The sequence below is a fragment of the Pelecanus crispus genome, chromosome 5 (assembly GCF_030463565.1).
Source record: "Pelecanus crispus isolate bPelCri1 chromosome 5, bPelCri1.pri, whole genome shotgun sequence".
NCBI lineage: Eukaryota > Metazoa > Chordata > Aves > Pelecaniformes > Pelecanidae > Pelecanus > Pelecanus crispus.
This window is the reverse complement of record NC_134647.1, coordinates 17418973-17431625: the sequence shown is the minus strand read 5'-3', so window position 1 is coordinate 17431625 and position 12653 is coordinate 17418973. Positions and strand designations below refer to the sequence as shown.

The following is a 12653-nucleotide window of genomic DNA, read 5'->3' as shown; positions in this document are numbered from 1 at the left end:
AGCAGTGCTGGGAACGGTCCACTCTAACCTTCTAGGAAAAAACCTCCACTTGCTTGTGATCCTGGGTCTGAAAATTAAATTGCTGACTAGCACAGCTCAGGATGTTAATGATATGTACTAAGGGGACATGTCAGATACAGCAATAAAAATAAACTGAACTGCCTGAGGCAGGCATAGGGGAGCTCTCAGAGGAGTGTAGGAAGGCTTTTTCCAGCAAGCAAGTCGTCTTTGCAAGCTGCTGCAGTAAGACATAGAGATCTTCTGCAGACAAATATCTGCCTTGGATCTGCTCATGCTGGTGCTTGGGAACCTTTGGAGACTGCTGGTGCCAAATGCAGGGAAATACTGATCAGGCTTTAAATACTATAGTAATGGCATTATTAATCTGTGTTACATTAGCAGAGGGAGTTTTCACTCACAAGCCTCTGAGCAGAAGTACTGAAGCAAACAGGGAAACAGGTTTGTCCCAAGTACAACACGTAGGCTATGAAACAGTGCAAGAGAACAAGTGACATTACTGGCAGGCACCATTCCCACCTTGGCCCCTGGCTAAGGTAATCACAAATGTTAGACCTGGGCTCCTAAGAAACCCTTTCTGAGGCATCTGTGTCGCAGAGCTTTGCTATTTGGGGAAAATCAGTCCAAGAGCATGTGGTGTTTTGCACATGCACATCTGGGTGGTGTGCCCAAAGCACTTGGCCAAGGAGGATGGTAGCAGAGGACAGGTAGACAGTTGCTGAGTGAATGAGGACATTTCTTCAGAATGGTCTGGAGGGATGGAGCCCTTTTTCCAGCGTGGGTGGCAAGCTCTGAAGCCATTGTAAGCCCGGAGCTCACAAAGCTGCTCCTGTTATCCTGCAGGAGCCTTTAAAGCTTTCCGGTACCACCAGTTCTGCCCTGTTCAGCGCTGGCAGAGCTGTAGAGCTGTGTAGAGCTGTAGAGATTTCTACCTTCCTAAAGGTCACGTTCCTGATTGACAACCTGGGTGAGCTGCCAGCTGTTAAAGGTGCACTTCAGTACAGCTCAGCGGCTACCTGGGACTCATCAGTCATTATCAGCTGAGGAAAGAAGGGCTCGGTTTTAGGTCTCTCCCTGCAAGGTGGGTTTGCTTGACACTGTGACCTTGCTAGAGCTTGGATGATTGAGCTGGAGATTTGGAGGGAGTGGGCTGTGTCTGCAGCCAGGCATTCAGACAGAGCTTTGGGGATTTCAGATGTGCCAGTAAAGAGACTCTGCAGCATTGCTGAGGCCTTTCTTTGTAGCTCTAGCAGTGACCCAAGGACAATAGGGTCACCCACCAAATCCCTGGTCTGCTGGCCATAATGATTTTGGAGAGGGGTTAGGAGAACGAGTGATTTTCTAAGGGCTGTTATGAAATCTGAAAGGTGCAGTGCTGTGATTGAGCTGGACTCCCGAGGCCACCGGTGCAGGGATGCATCAGGCCCAGCTCCTGCAGCTGAAATTCACCAGCACGTTCCACCTCTGAACGGCTCTTGGACCCTTCTGTCTGAACTCTCAGTGGGTAACATGCTTTATCCTCTGTCTCACCCCTTTTCTTCTCTCTATGCAAACCTCATACCCTAGAATGTGTAGCTAAATGGAATTAAAAGATGAAAAATAATGACTCTGGTTATTGGTGGCTCAGGCTAGATGTGTGATGCTAAACGGCAGTTCTCAGGGTTGCCAGAGAGGAAATACAACATTTATTACTTACTTCCCCACCTCACCCCCCCCCCCCACCCCACCCCAGAAAATATTAAATTCTTCTGCAAGTTGGTTATTTTCCCCAGTGTTCAGCTCTGACCCATTTACCTCCTTGCCAGAGGGTAATCACACCTCAGTGCCACCTCCTGAACAGTCAGGACTGCTGGTGCGTGTGTCACTGTCACTTAGTGCCAGATGCCAGGGGAGAGTCTCCTACCCCCTGGCATGGCTGATGGACTCCAGCCTCTTCATTATCACCCCAGCGAACTTCCCAGCATCTGCTGCCAGCTGAGCAGCGTCAGTCAGTGGCCCTGCCTGTGTTCCAGCCTCTCTGTTCCCAAGTGAAGTTTGCACTGGGGTGTAACTTCTCTGTGCTGTGAGCCACACCCCCTTTCACAGTGTATTTAGTGCTACACCTAAGCCTCCCTGTCTCTGCAAAGCAGTGGTGCTAGTTGTATGTGGCTGCTAGTTGTAGAAAACAGCTCCTTCTTCTTTTTCTGTCTTTAATTACCACCTTGGAAGGACCTGTTGCCACCACAGGCCTTGCAGTGTGCCAGACAGATGGTGAGGAGCCAGTCCATTACCTCCTCTCGAGAGGGAAATGATGCAGAATGATTTGGCTGGCACAGGCTCACATGGGTCAGCATGAGGGACCTGCAGTAAAACCTTCACATGCAGCACTAGGCTGTGCACCAGGCTCCCTGCACTCCCATCCCCTTTGCGTTTGCCAGAGTTGCTGGAAGGGGAGGTGAGACCTGGGTAAAGCTGCAGGGGTGAAAGTGCAACCCCATGCACTTACCCAACTCCCCCCCACCATGTGCCTCTAGTCCTGGAGATCTGAGCTGATGGCACCAGTTGCAGATTTGTCCTGCATCTGCTTATGGTGCTGTTGAAGACAAAGCTGAAGAGCTGATGGGAGGGCAGCATAGCTGCTGACCCCATCCTCAGAACCCAAATTTGGGCGTCATGGGTGCTGGGAGGCTTATTGCCCTCTCTCAGCTCTGAGGTGGCCTTTTCTCTGTCTCATGAGAGGAGAGAAGTGGCACAGCTGTGCATCTCCTGTGGACTCCAGCACCCCTTGACCCTCCAGTTGTGACTGGCACCACCAAGATCCCAGCCCTCAGAGGAGGGCAGTTTGCTACCTCAACTTTTTTGTGGCACAAAGGGGCCACTGGTGTGGCTGGATTTGGTGGAGGTGTGGAGCAGGTCAGGCTATGGCAGAGTGGGTATGGGCTGTTTAAGAGATCATTGAGTGTCCCCAGTGCTCAGTGTTTGCCTTTGGCTGGGCCAGCTGCTGGAGCAGATGGCAGGAAGGGGACCAGGGTTAGCTGAGCACAGTCCTGCCTCAGTGGGGAACAGGTTCTCTTCTGTTCAGCAGCTTTATGGCCACCTACTCTGTGGCCAACTACAAAATAAGCTTGTACCACTGACTTCACTGGTGCTGCACATCCCTGACATACCATTTGAGGGCTGTCTGCCCTTGCAGGACGTAAACCAAGGAGCAAGACTGGCAGAGGCAGACACTTCAGCTCACCTCTGAGCCAAGCCAGGCAGTCTCCTTCCAGTTGCAACCCACAGACCTCAGCCTCAGGCTGAAGCTCTTGTCTGTTCCTCTCCCTTTGCAGGGAAGTGCATTTGGTTCAGGGCTTTGGTCATTGGACTGGTAGCAATGCCATGCATGCCTGTACCAGCACAAGTCACCTGTTGTCCTTCTTGCCCTTCAATCAGGGTTCAAAGTCCTCCCTACCTCCCAAAAAACACTGGTAACTCCTGACTGGCCTGCACGTTAAAGCGGGACTCAGCAACTGAAGTCCCTTCTTGCCCTGCAGAAGGATGGGACAAGGCTTGACAGGTGACCCTGCTGTCCCAGGATATGTTTGACAAATGGGCAGCATGCTGAGGGCTCGCCAGAGATGCCACCTCGCAGGGACAGTGAATTTGAGCTGAATCCAGGGTAAACATTTTCAATTCCTCTGGATCCTCTATACCTGCAGTTGAAGCCTGCCTTTATTTATCCTTCTGCCAGTCCCACTGAGATTTCAAGGGCGTGTGTCTCACAGCTAAAGGTGGCCTATATACTTTGATGCCAGGAGAGACTGTCTCTCCCCAGCCTGTTTACATGTTTGACTTCTGATTTGCAGGAGGGGCTATGGACCATATCCCCAAGTCTTGTTAAAGAAAGCAATTTCTGCTCTTGGTTTTTACAGGGCAGTTCTCTCAGCAGTGTAAATCTGAGTGGGGAGGTTTTATGCTGGATGACAGAGAGGAATCTGGGCTTAAGATACTTATACTGTAGTTTATGCAAAGCTATTTGACATAGTGAATGGATTTGGGGGAGTTATTTCTACTTTTTTCTTCTTCTGAGGAAGAAGCATTGGCGTTTACCTTGGAAGACAGCCTGAACATGTCATCACCTAAAGACAGGGTGTCCTGACCACAGCAACTTGTGTTGTTTGTAACAAGTTTTGTGGGATGTGCGTTGCTGCTGCGAGATCCTACCTAATGCTGTGATCCTGTCAGAACTCACAAAGCGGCACAGAGCCACCTCATGGGAGGCCTCCGAAGGAAAGCTTGGCTCTCTGAGACACTTCTTCTCATGGTGATAGATGCCCTGGCCAAGGATGCTGCCTGACCTCTATTTGAGGTAGCAGCTGAATGCTCTGGTTTGTGATGGAGACCACAGACCTACGGTCATGGGGATGTTACTTTCAGTGTCTTGCCCCCAGTCCATCTTGCCTCCCTCAGGTCTCTGTGCTTTCCTGGTGAGATGCAGGATTCCTCCCCATTTCCTCTTCAGCAATGCTGACAGGAAATATGGGGCCATGCACTACTGAACAACTGCCATGCTGTTGGCATGGCATGGGGTCCACATCCCCAGATGTGGATCAGGTAAAAGCATCTATGCATAGGGTGCACATATAAGTCATAGGTGCTCTTTGAGATCTCCAAAACCACCACAATGATGTAAACCAGCAATGTTCCACACATAACTAATCTCTTCTATTTTTCCTTCCTCCCCTTCCTCCCTCCTCCTTGTCCCCTCTCCTCTCCCCATTGCCTCCCCTTGCAGTGGCAGGCCATCTCTCTGACGGTCATTGAGAAGGTTCAGATAGCAGCGGCCATCCTGGGTTCTCTCTTCCTCATTGCCAGTATCTCGTGGCTCATCTGGTCGACCTTCAGTCCTTCGGCCAAATGGCAGCGCCAGGACCTGCTCTTCCAGATCTGCTATGGAATGTACGGCTTCATGGACATTGTCTGTATAGGTGGGTGATCGCATCTCACGGCGCAGCTGAGGTGACCTGCCTGCTAACCTGTGGAGAGGAGCAGGAGATGGCATGGAGAGCCAGCCGGTACAGCTCGGCTTGGGTTGAGCCTCCCGGGCTTTTCCTGCTCTTTGCTTTTGCGACACATATTTTAAAGTCCTCTCTGCTCATCTGGGCAGCCCTGGAGTATCTTCTTGGCTGGGCTGGCAGAGGGACCTGCAGGAACCCCAGAGAGAAACAAACCTCTCTTCAGAGCAGGAAGAGGGTGGGGAGGTCTGGGAGAAGCTGGGGAGTGTAAGGCTTTTGAGAAACTCCTTCCTTTCTGGAATAGCTAATTTAGGGACTGCCCCATGGTTGGGTATGGCAGGGTCTCTCCACATGCAACTCCTTGGCTCTCCAGCCCAGTCTCTCTGCTGGTCAGGGGTGGCTGCCCCTTCTTTGGCCCACCCTGCAGCTGCAAGTCCCAATCAGCCCAGGTCATGGCCCAGCCTGGGGTCTTTGTCAGGTTGCTGGCACAGAGCTCTGAGGATGAAGCTGCCCCACACTAAGCAAGCCCAGACAGCAAAGCAGATGCTGGCAGCCTGGCCCCAGAAGGTCTCCCTGAGAGCAAAAGCTGTAACCCCAGTGCAGGCCTGTGGGGTGGGGGGATGTAGCTGATGATACCTACGGGCAGAGGTGCTCACCACCAGCCAGGCCGCTGAAAGAGCGGTGGTTACTGACACAGTTCAGTGAACACCAGCCACCTCCAAATGTGCTCCTAAGCAGTGTCCACCCAAGCACAGACAACCAGATAATGCCAGCTCAAGTGACCCTGCCAGGAAGCAGAGAGGGTCCCAGAGAGTTCCTCATGTCTGGGTCTTTCCATCATTGGTATAAAAGCAGAAGGAGCCTCTCAGAAACTTGGTGGGACAAGGCAGTCCTCTTGACTTGGTAGATTTGTGTTTGTGTGGGTAGGGCCACTCCAGAGAAAGGAGCACAGCCCCAAGTTCAGCCCTCAGGAGGAGCAGGACAGACATCACAGAGAAGCAGTACAGACATAAACCAAACCCAATGGCAGGGACAGAGGTCTCGACAGCACACCCTGGTATCCTGGTTCAAATGGCTCTTGGCTTCAGCATCCTTCCAGCACAGGACTTGGGCCTGCTGAAACCCAGATCAAGTCCTCCCACTGTTGCCACCGCTGTGCTGACAAGGAGATGTGAGCTTGGCCTGTAGACATCATCCTGCTCCTCCATGAGATGCTGGTGGAGCTATCACGTCTCCAGAAATGAAGGGTGGCAAAGGAGGGTGAAAGAGAGATGAGCAGCACCCACATGTTGGCACAATAGCCACTGGGGACATCCTCTTGCTGGTGTGATTGGGAGTGGGAAAAAATGATCCCTCTGTGTGTGTAGTGTGTCTATGTGTCACCTTGTTGGCAGAGGACAGAAGTGGAGAGCCCTGGCCTGGGCGGATATCAGTAACATGATTAACTGGCTTTGATAAAGCTTCAAGAGCTGAGGGGAACTGATTAGCTCATCTGTCAATAGGAGCTAAATCCTCCCATACAGCAAAGAACAAACCACACCAGCCATGAACTGAAGGGGAACTGGGCAGATGGATTTGGATTTGAGGTTTTTTTTCCTTTCTTATTAATTTTTTTAAGGGTCTGGCCTCTATTTCTCTGAAGGGAATAAAAGCCCCTTTTCCATCTCCATTGATGTCACCATCAAGCTTAATGCCCTAAGCTGGGAGCTTTGATTTTTTCCAGCCAAAGAGCAAGCGGCTGTCCTGTTTCCAGGAACATTTCAGAGTCATGGCTTGGGGCAGCCCCTTGTCTCACACTCCTCCCTGTGCAGCTGGCAGTCATGGTGGGCCAAGCATGCTGGCTTTCCCACAAACTCAAAAGCAAGTGGGAAGTGTTACAGACGCAGAGAGTTAACATGTCTGTATGTGGCTTCCCTTGCCCAGCACCTCAGAGCAGTGTCCACCCAGAGATGGCTCCACTTGTGTGCAGCATGTCTGCCTGTGCTGCCAGGCAGCCCACCCATGCTCAACCAGGAGAGATGATGTTCTGGACCATATGAGCCTTTCATACATTTCAGACTTTTCCCTAGAAAAGCTCATATGTGCATCCAGCCAGCCCTCTGCCCCTGCCGTGCTCCAGTGTAAAACTCTCTTGTATTGTGTATCAACGCGCTCTGCAATCCCAGCTGTTGCTGCTCCCAGGTCTGCAGTGGAGGGGAAGGGCAGCTCTGAGCAGTGCTAGCTGAGATTTGGTGTTCACTCTCCTCCCCGCCTCCTCCTCCTCCTCTTCTTTCTCTGCCCAGGTTGAATCAGGTGACAAATGAGGTCTTCACAGGGAGCTGTGACTCCCTGGCTGTCGATGCAGTCAGGTCTCTCCTCTGCGTGACTTCTCTCCAGCCCTGCTGATTTCAGGGGGCTCCACTAGTGCTGTCCAAAAGGCTGGTCTGTCCCAGGGAGAGGCCAGGCCAGGTCAGGTCAACAGAAGGGGCTGATCAAAGGGAACTCCGTGACTGGATTTAATTCCTCATTCATTATAGCTTTGCTCAACTGTGATGGATGCAGCCATGCCAGCTCCCTAGAAGACTCACAGTGAGTTTCTCACTGTGGAACAGCTATTCTCCCTCTCTTTATCCTTCTCCCAAACCTTGCAGCCTTGCACAGGGTCTTTGATCACAGCTGGGGAAAACCAGCTCCGGAGATTCAGAGTTCTGGTCCTAACTGCCAGCACGGCCCGAAGCCTCTTGTTACTCCTCCCTGGGCTTTAGTTCCACTTCTGCAAGTTCAGGATAAAACCTCTCATGGATAATTGCAGTGACAACGGTTCTTGAAATACCAGGGTGCTGTCTGTGCATTTCGGTGTCTCCTCCTCTGCAGTCCAGCCTTTTTCCCCTTTTGCTTTCCAGTCTGTGGGCGGGTAGGAAAGATTTAGGAACTAAGAAATGCTCAGCAATGGGGAAAGAGCAGGACATTAAATGCACTCAGTTCTACCACACTTGGTTTTTTCAGCTAATGTAACACACACATTGTCTGTGCATTGTTTGGCAGCCTTAGCTAGCAGAATGTTATACTGCAGGTCCTACACTAATTGTATGAATTCCAATTGTTCCTTCCCCCAGTTTGACCCCAAGTTTTGCTTTCACTGGCAGAGGAGCAAAGGTTTGAAAGACAAGGTATTTACTAAACTGCAGATGTGCTGAAGCAGAGCTCCTCTGCAGTTCCTGCCAGTTCCTGCTTCGGTTGTCCTTGGATGTCTCATGTCCATTGAGTAGCCAGTGACATTTGTCCAGGAGGCCAGTTTACACACCCTGTCACTGGAAGTGCTCAGCAGAACATTTCCTCTGGCACTGTAGAGTCTCAAAGCTGGAGAAGACACCAGATCTGCAGAGATCCTGACTATCATCAGCAACTGCCCAGCTGCTTTGTGTGATCTCCTCTCTACCAAGTCATTAAGGGATTTAGGTAACAATTTGCCAAGACAGAGATATCTGTGGCAATTTGCATGGGCAATGCCATTGCAGCACTGGTCTTTCCAATGTGGAGTCAAAGGCGAGGGCACGAGTGCTCACTTGCACGTATAGCCACCTAAGCACAGATCATTTGGTTGTTGTTATCTTCACTTGAGCTGTACTTGATCTGAAGCAGTCAGATCATCTAAGCTGAGCTCTCAAAATATGGCTGTTAACTCAGAGACTATTGATCCATGCATCAAAATCCAGGGGTCTTGGGTTTGACCCTCAGCCACTTACAATCACTGATACACTAGTTTTCTTTGGAATTTGCTAGATCCCAGCATTCTCCACAAAAACAGTTGTAAGGGACAGACACTCTTTGCTACCCCTTCATGCACCATGGAAACAAAACCACAACCAAAGTAAAATGAGTCTGCTCCTCATGACTAGCAGGACAGATGGTGTGGCCCTAAGTACCAGAAGCTACGTCCATCTGGGCAAGATGTGCAAAATGGTCTTTCAACATTGCTCTCCCCCTTTCTCTCAGACATCTAACAGGAGGGCGGGAAGCACTGGAAAGGATTGCTTGGGATTTGTGGGAGTCTCCAATACTGGATTTTTTTTAAGAACCTGTTAGAAAACATATGTCAAGAACAGGTTGAGGAGAGCTGATCCCAGTTTGTGGAGGAGGAACAGACTAAATGCTTCTTCATATCCAGCCAGCCCCAACATCTTTGATTCTGATCTCTCTCTTTCATGTGTGTTATTTCTGGTCATGTCTGTAGGACAGATATGAGAGCTGGATTAAACTAGAAACTGGTAAGGGTGCCAGAATAGGTATTGCTCTGCTATGAAGCCGTCTACAACACATTCATCTGAGATCAGCAACCAGGAAGTGAATGAAAAGTGAGATGGGGACTGTTCATTTGATTAACTGCTCTCTCCATGAGAGGTAAATCCAGAAAGCTGGCATAGAGAGGGATTAGCAGAAATGCGGTTATCAAAATGCAGAGATAAATGGAATGAGCCTTCACAGGCCTGAGTTACTGAGTAGGGCGAGTAGCAGCTTAGAGCTGGGCTATAAATCCTGAGAGATACCTGCCTGTTAATTAAATGACAGTCCTTGGAGGGGGAAGGAGGGGTTTGCCTCTCTCTTTGTCAAGGTGCAATTAGGGAAAGTCAGCGTTTGTAGATTAAGGTGTCATTTGGGGTCAGCAGGACAGGAAACCATCTCCTGTTAAACAAGGAGGAACTCTGCCAGCTAATGAGAGCACGTCACAGTCTAGGCTCAGGCATGACCAGATCAGCTCTAAGGGGGAAGCATGTCTCAGGAAGGCCATTAGCAGGCTGCGTGTGCAGGGCTGTCACTGTCACAGTTTGTGTGCACAGTCCTGCTTGTGCTCACACAGGGGTACCGCTGTGGTTGGCATGAGGGGGACTTATCCCCAGCGATGTGAAAGCAATCTGATCTTCCTCTCCTTGGATCGCTGTCTCGTAGAGACTGTTGCTTTGTCCATGCCCACCCAGTCCTTGCTCTCTGACTCACCCTGCCTTGGTGCTGACAGCCGCGCACTTTTGCAAGCACTAAATCCTCATGCTCTTTGAAGCTTTTCCCTTGCTTTCCTTGGCAGCCAGTCCCTGAGGGTATTTGCCTTCACAACAGTAACTGCACTGCAGCTCAATAGCACAAGAGACAGGCAAAGCAGGACCATTCATCCTGCCAACGATTTTTGTTGGCACACCATGGCAATCCATTACAGATCAGGAAGTGTGTGCCTGCTGTTTTTAATCCCAACTGCCAGCAAGAATAGTCAAAAGCATCCACTATGTCTGATGGCATCTCAGCACAACCGTAGGTAATAACATAAGAAATCAATAGCCAATTAAAACTGATCCACAGCATTTGATCTTTCGTAGTGCAATGGGAACAGTAATTAATGGAGCTTCCTTGAGACAGTCACAATTCAAACTTCCTGCTAAGACTAATATGGTTTCGTTTTAAATGAGCTTTGCTTCCTACAGGAAATGCCAGGCTGAGGTAGCCTCAGGGTGTTTTCTAGCCAGGTCACTCAGGCCTTCAGTATTCAAAGGATTTAGGAGTCAAAGTCCCAATAAAATAAAGAGAAACTGAGAAATTAAGTGTCTTCAGGGTCTTCATCTGTATTCATCTGATTCTCAAAAGGAAAGCAGATGTTTTCATTCAGGTCTGCATAGTCACCCAAGGTACAAAGCAGGAAGAACTGCTAGAGCAGTAGGGAATCTGTTCTGGGGAAGCACCAAGCCCATGCACGGGCTTGATGACACCGTAAAGGCAGGGCACAAGGCAGAGAAGTTCAGCAAATGTCTTCAGAGGAGAAACCTGGGACCAACCCAGACAGCAAACATGCATGCCTTCAACATACCTGGAAGACACCCATGAGAGTATGCAGAAGTCTTCTGTGCCCTTCAGCTTGCTTCACTGCTTGCCACGCTGTTCATGCACTTCTTGCTCAGTTTGCCTGCAAACTGGAGCTACCAGGAGCTAACTGGAATGACCAGATCCAGGGCCTATCATCAGAGCAGGTAGTTGGGATAAAGTCAGGCAGCCAATTCCCTTTTTTTTCACTGTGAATCGTGCTTTGCATACACTCAGCCACAATGTGTGTGCTCAAAAAATCACTGAGCAAATCATTGATTTATCAGCTGTAAAGGGGGGTGTTGGAGACAGGAACAGTCCCCACAGGGTGCATTGTGGGGCTCTCAATCCAGCTGGTCAGGGACTGTCCCTCAAGAGCAGTCATTCAGGGCCCTGTACCTGGTCCAGCAGCAGGAGAATTGATGCTGCACAGCTGATCTGCCGATTGACTTCTTGGCTGCTATCCAGGAACAGCGGATGCTCAGCAAAGCTGAGATATGCTGCCCCTCCGTTCCTGAAAGATGGGACCTATTTTTATCTAATGCTGCATTGATTATTCAATAAGAGCAGAGTGGGCCAGCCGGCACGCATGCATGTGTGCTGCTTTCACCAGCAGGCATTTCTGCGGAGGCTTAATGCGCCTGCTGAACTCCAGTGCAGCTCCGGCAGCTCTCTGCAGAACGAGTACGTCGCTGCTGAGCAAAGAGCCACGGGGCTTGGACCTGGCTCTGAACCCCCTCCCTTTTTGCAGGGAAGGAGCTTGGCTTCCAGCACAGTCAGAGCAGCACCTGGCCTTTCACATGTGTCCTTTCAGCTCCACAGTCCTTCACCACATCCATCTCCATGCAGTTTCCCACTGTTGCAACAGGGCTCTGGAGATGTATTTTGTCATGAATAACCATATGGTGCTCTCTGCTCCAGTGGATCAATGTGTTTAGCATTTAATGAGGGCAACATAATTAACATTTTCTGAGGAGGAAAAGAAATCCTTTTGCCTTGTGAACTGTATCTTTCAAGGGTGATACGTTATCGTCAGAATGATGTTTCTTTGTCACTAAACCCCATACTGGAGTCAAATGCCTGGTGTCCCTGGGTTAAGTTCCCATCCATTGGCAGAGGCAGAAGCACTCACCTGCCTGTCACAGCTTCTACGCTATGGCAGGAGATTCCCTCGTAGGCAGCTGGTAGGATCTCCCGCACCAGCTGCATAAACTGTGCTGTCTAGTAAAGGATGGAAAAAGTCCTCAGCTCTGTGCCAGGCTGTGTTTTTCCAACTGCCTTCTGTCCCATCACTGCTCCTACTACAGCCTCTGTCCCCACAGACACGTTACTCCTGGAGGTGAGAGGCTGTGGTCCATGGCAAGCCTTTGTGGCCATAGCAAGAGAAGTCACTCCATAGTCAAAGATGAGGCCACAGGGGGGGTCGTCCCCTGTGCATCGTGGATGAGGCTGCTTTTGCTGTGTCCCCAGCTCTGTAGGGAGCCAGAAACAGAGGTAAGAAGAGATTAACACGAATCCACATTAATCCAGCTCTGGGATCACTTCTTAAAGTGGTGACTGATCATTTCTTCTCCTGAGGGATGGCTACCTACAAACAGCCATCTTTCAGACCCAGATACAACAGTCTGTAAGCAAGAATACTGCAAACAGGCCCATGGGCTAAGTTGCTAAACTTATTCTGCCTGAAAGTTACTCCCTGAAGCAGCACTTTTCTTCCTGAATCATGACCACCGATGGCAGCCACAGCCTGGGTCCCTCTGCTCCATGGCAGAGCTGGATCCACAGTACCCATATGACCATGCAGTGTTTGGCAGCTGTTGTTCAATAAGATTAAAT

General features: G+C 50.2%; 1 protein-coding gene across 1 annotated transcript in view; it reads left to right on the top strand.

Moving 5' to 3' along the window:
- The window catches only part of MARCHF4 (membrane associated ring-CH-type finger 4), a 110008-nt gene that overhangs the window by 80803 nt on the left and 16552 nt on the right, over positions 1–12653 (top strand). The window contains exon 3 of the mRNA XM_075711381.1: positions 4775–4967. Within this exon, the coding sequence (XP_075567496.1) occupies positions 4775–4967 (193 nt within the window). The remainder of the gene's footprint in view (positions 1–4774; positions 4968–12653) is intronic.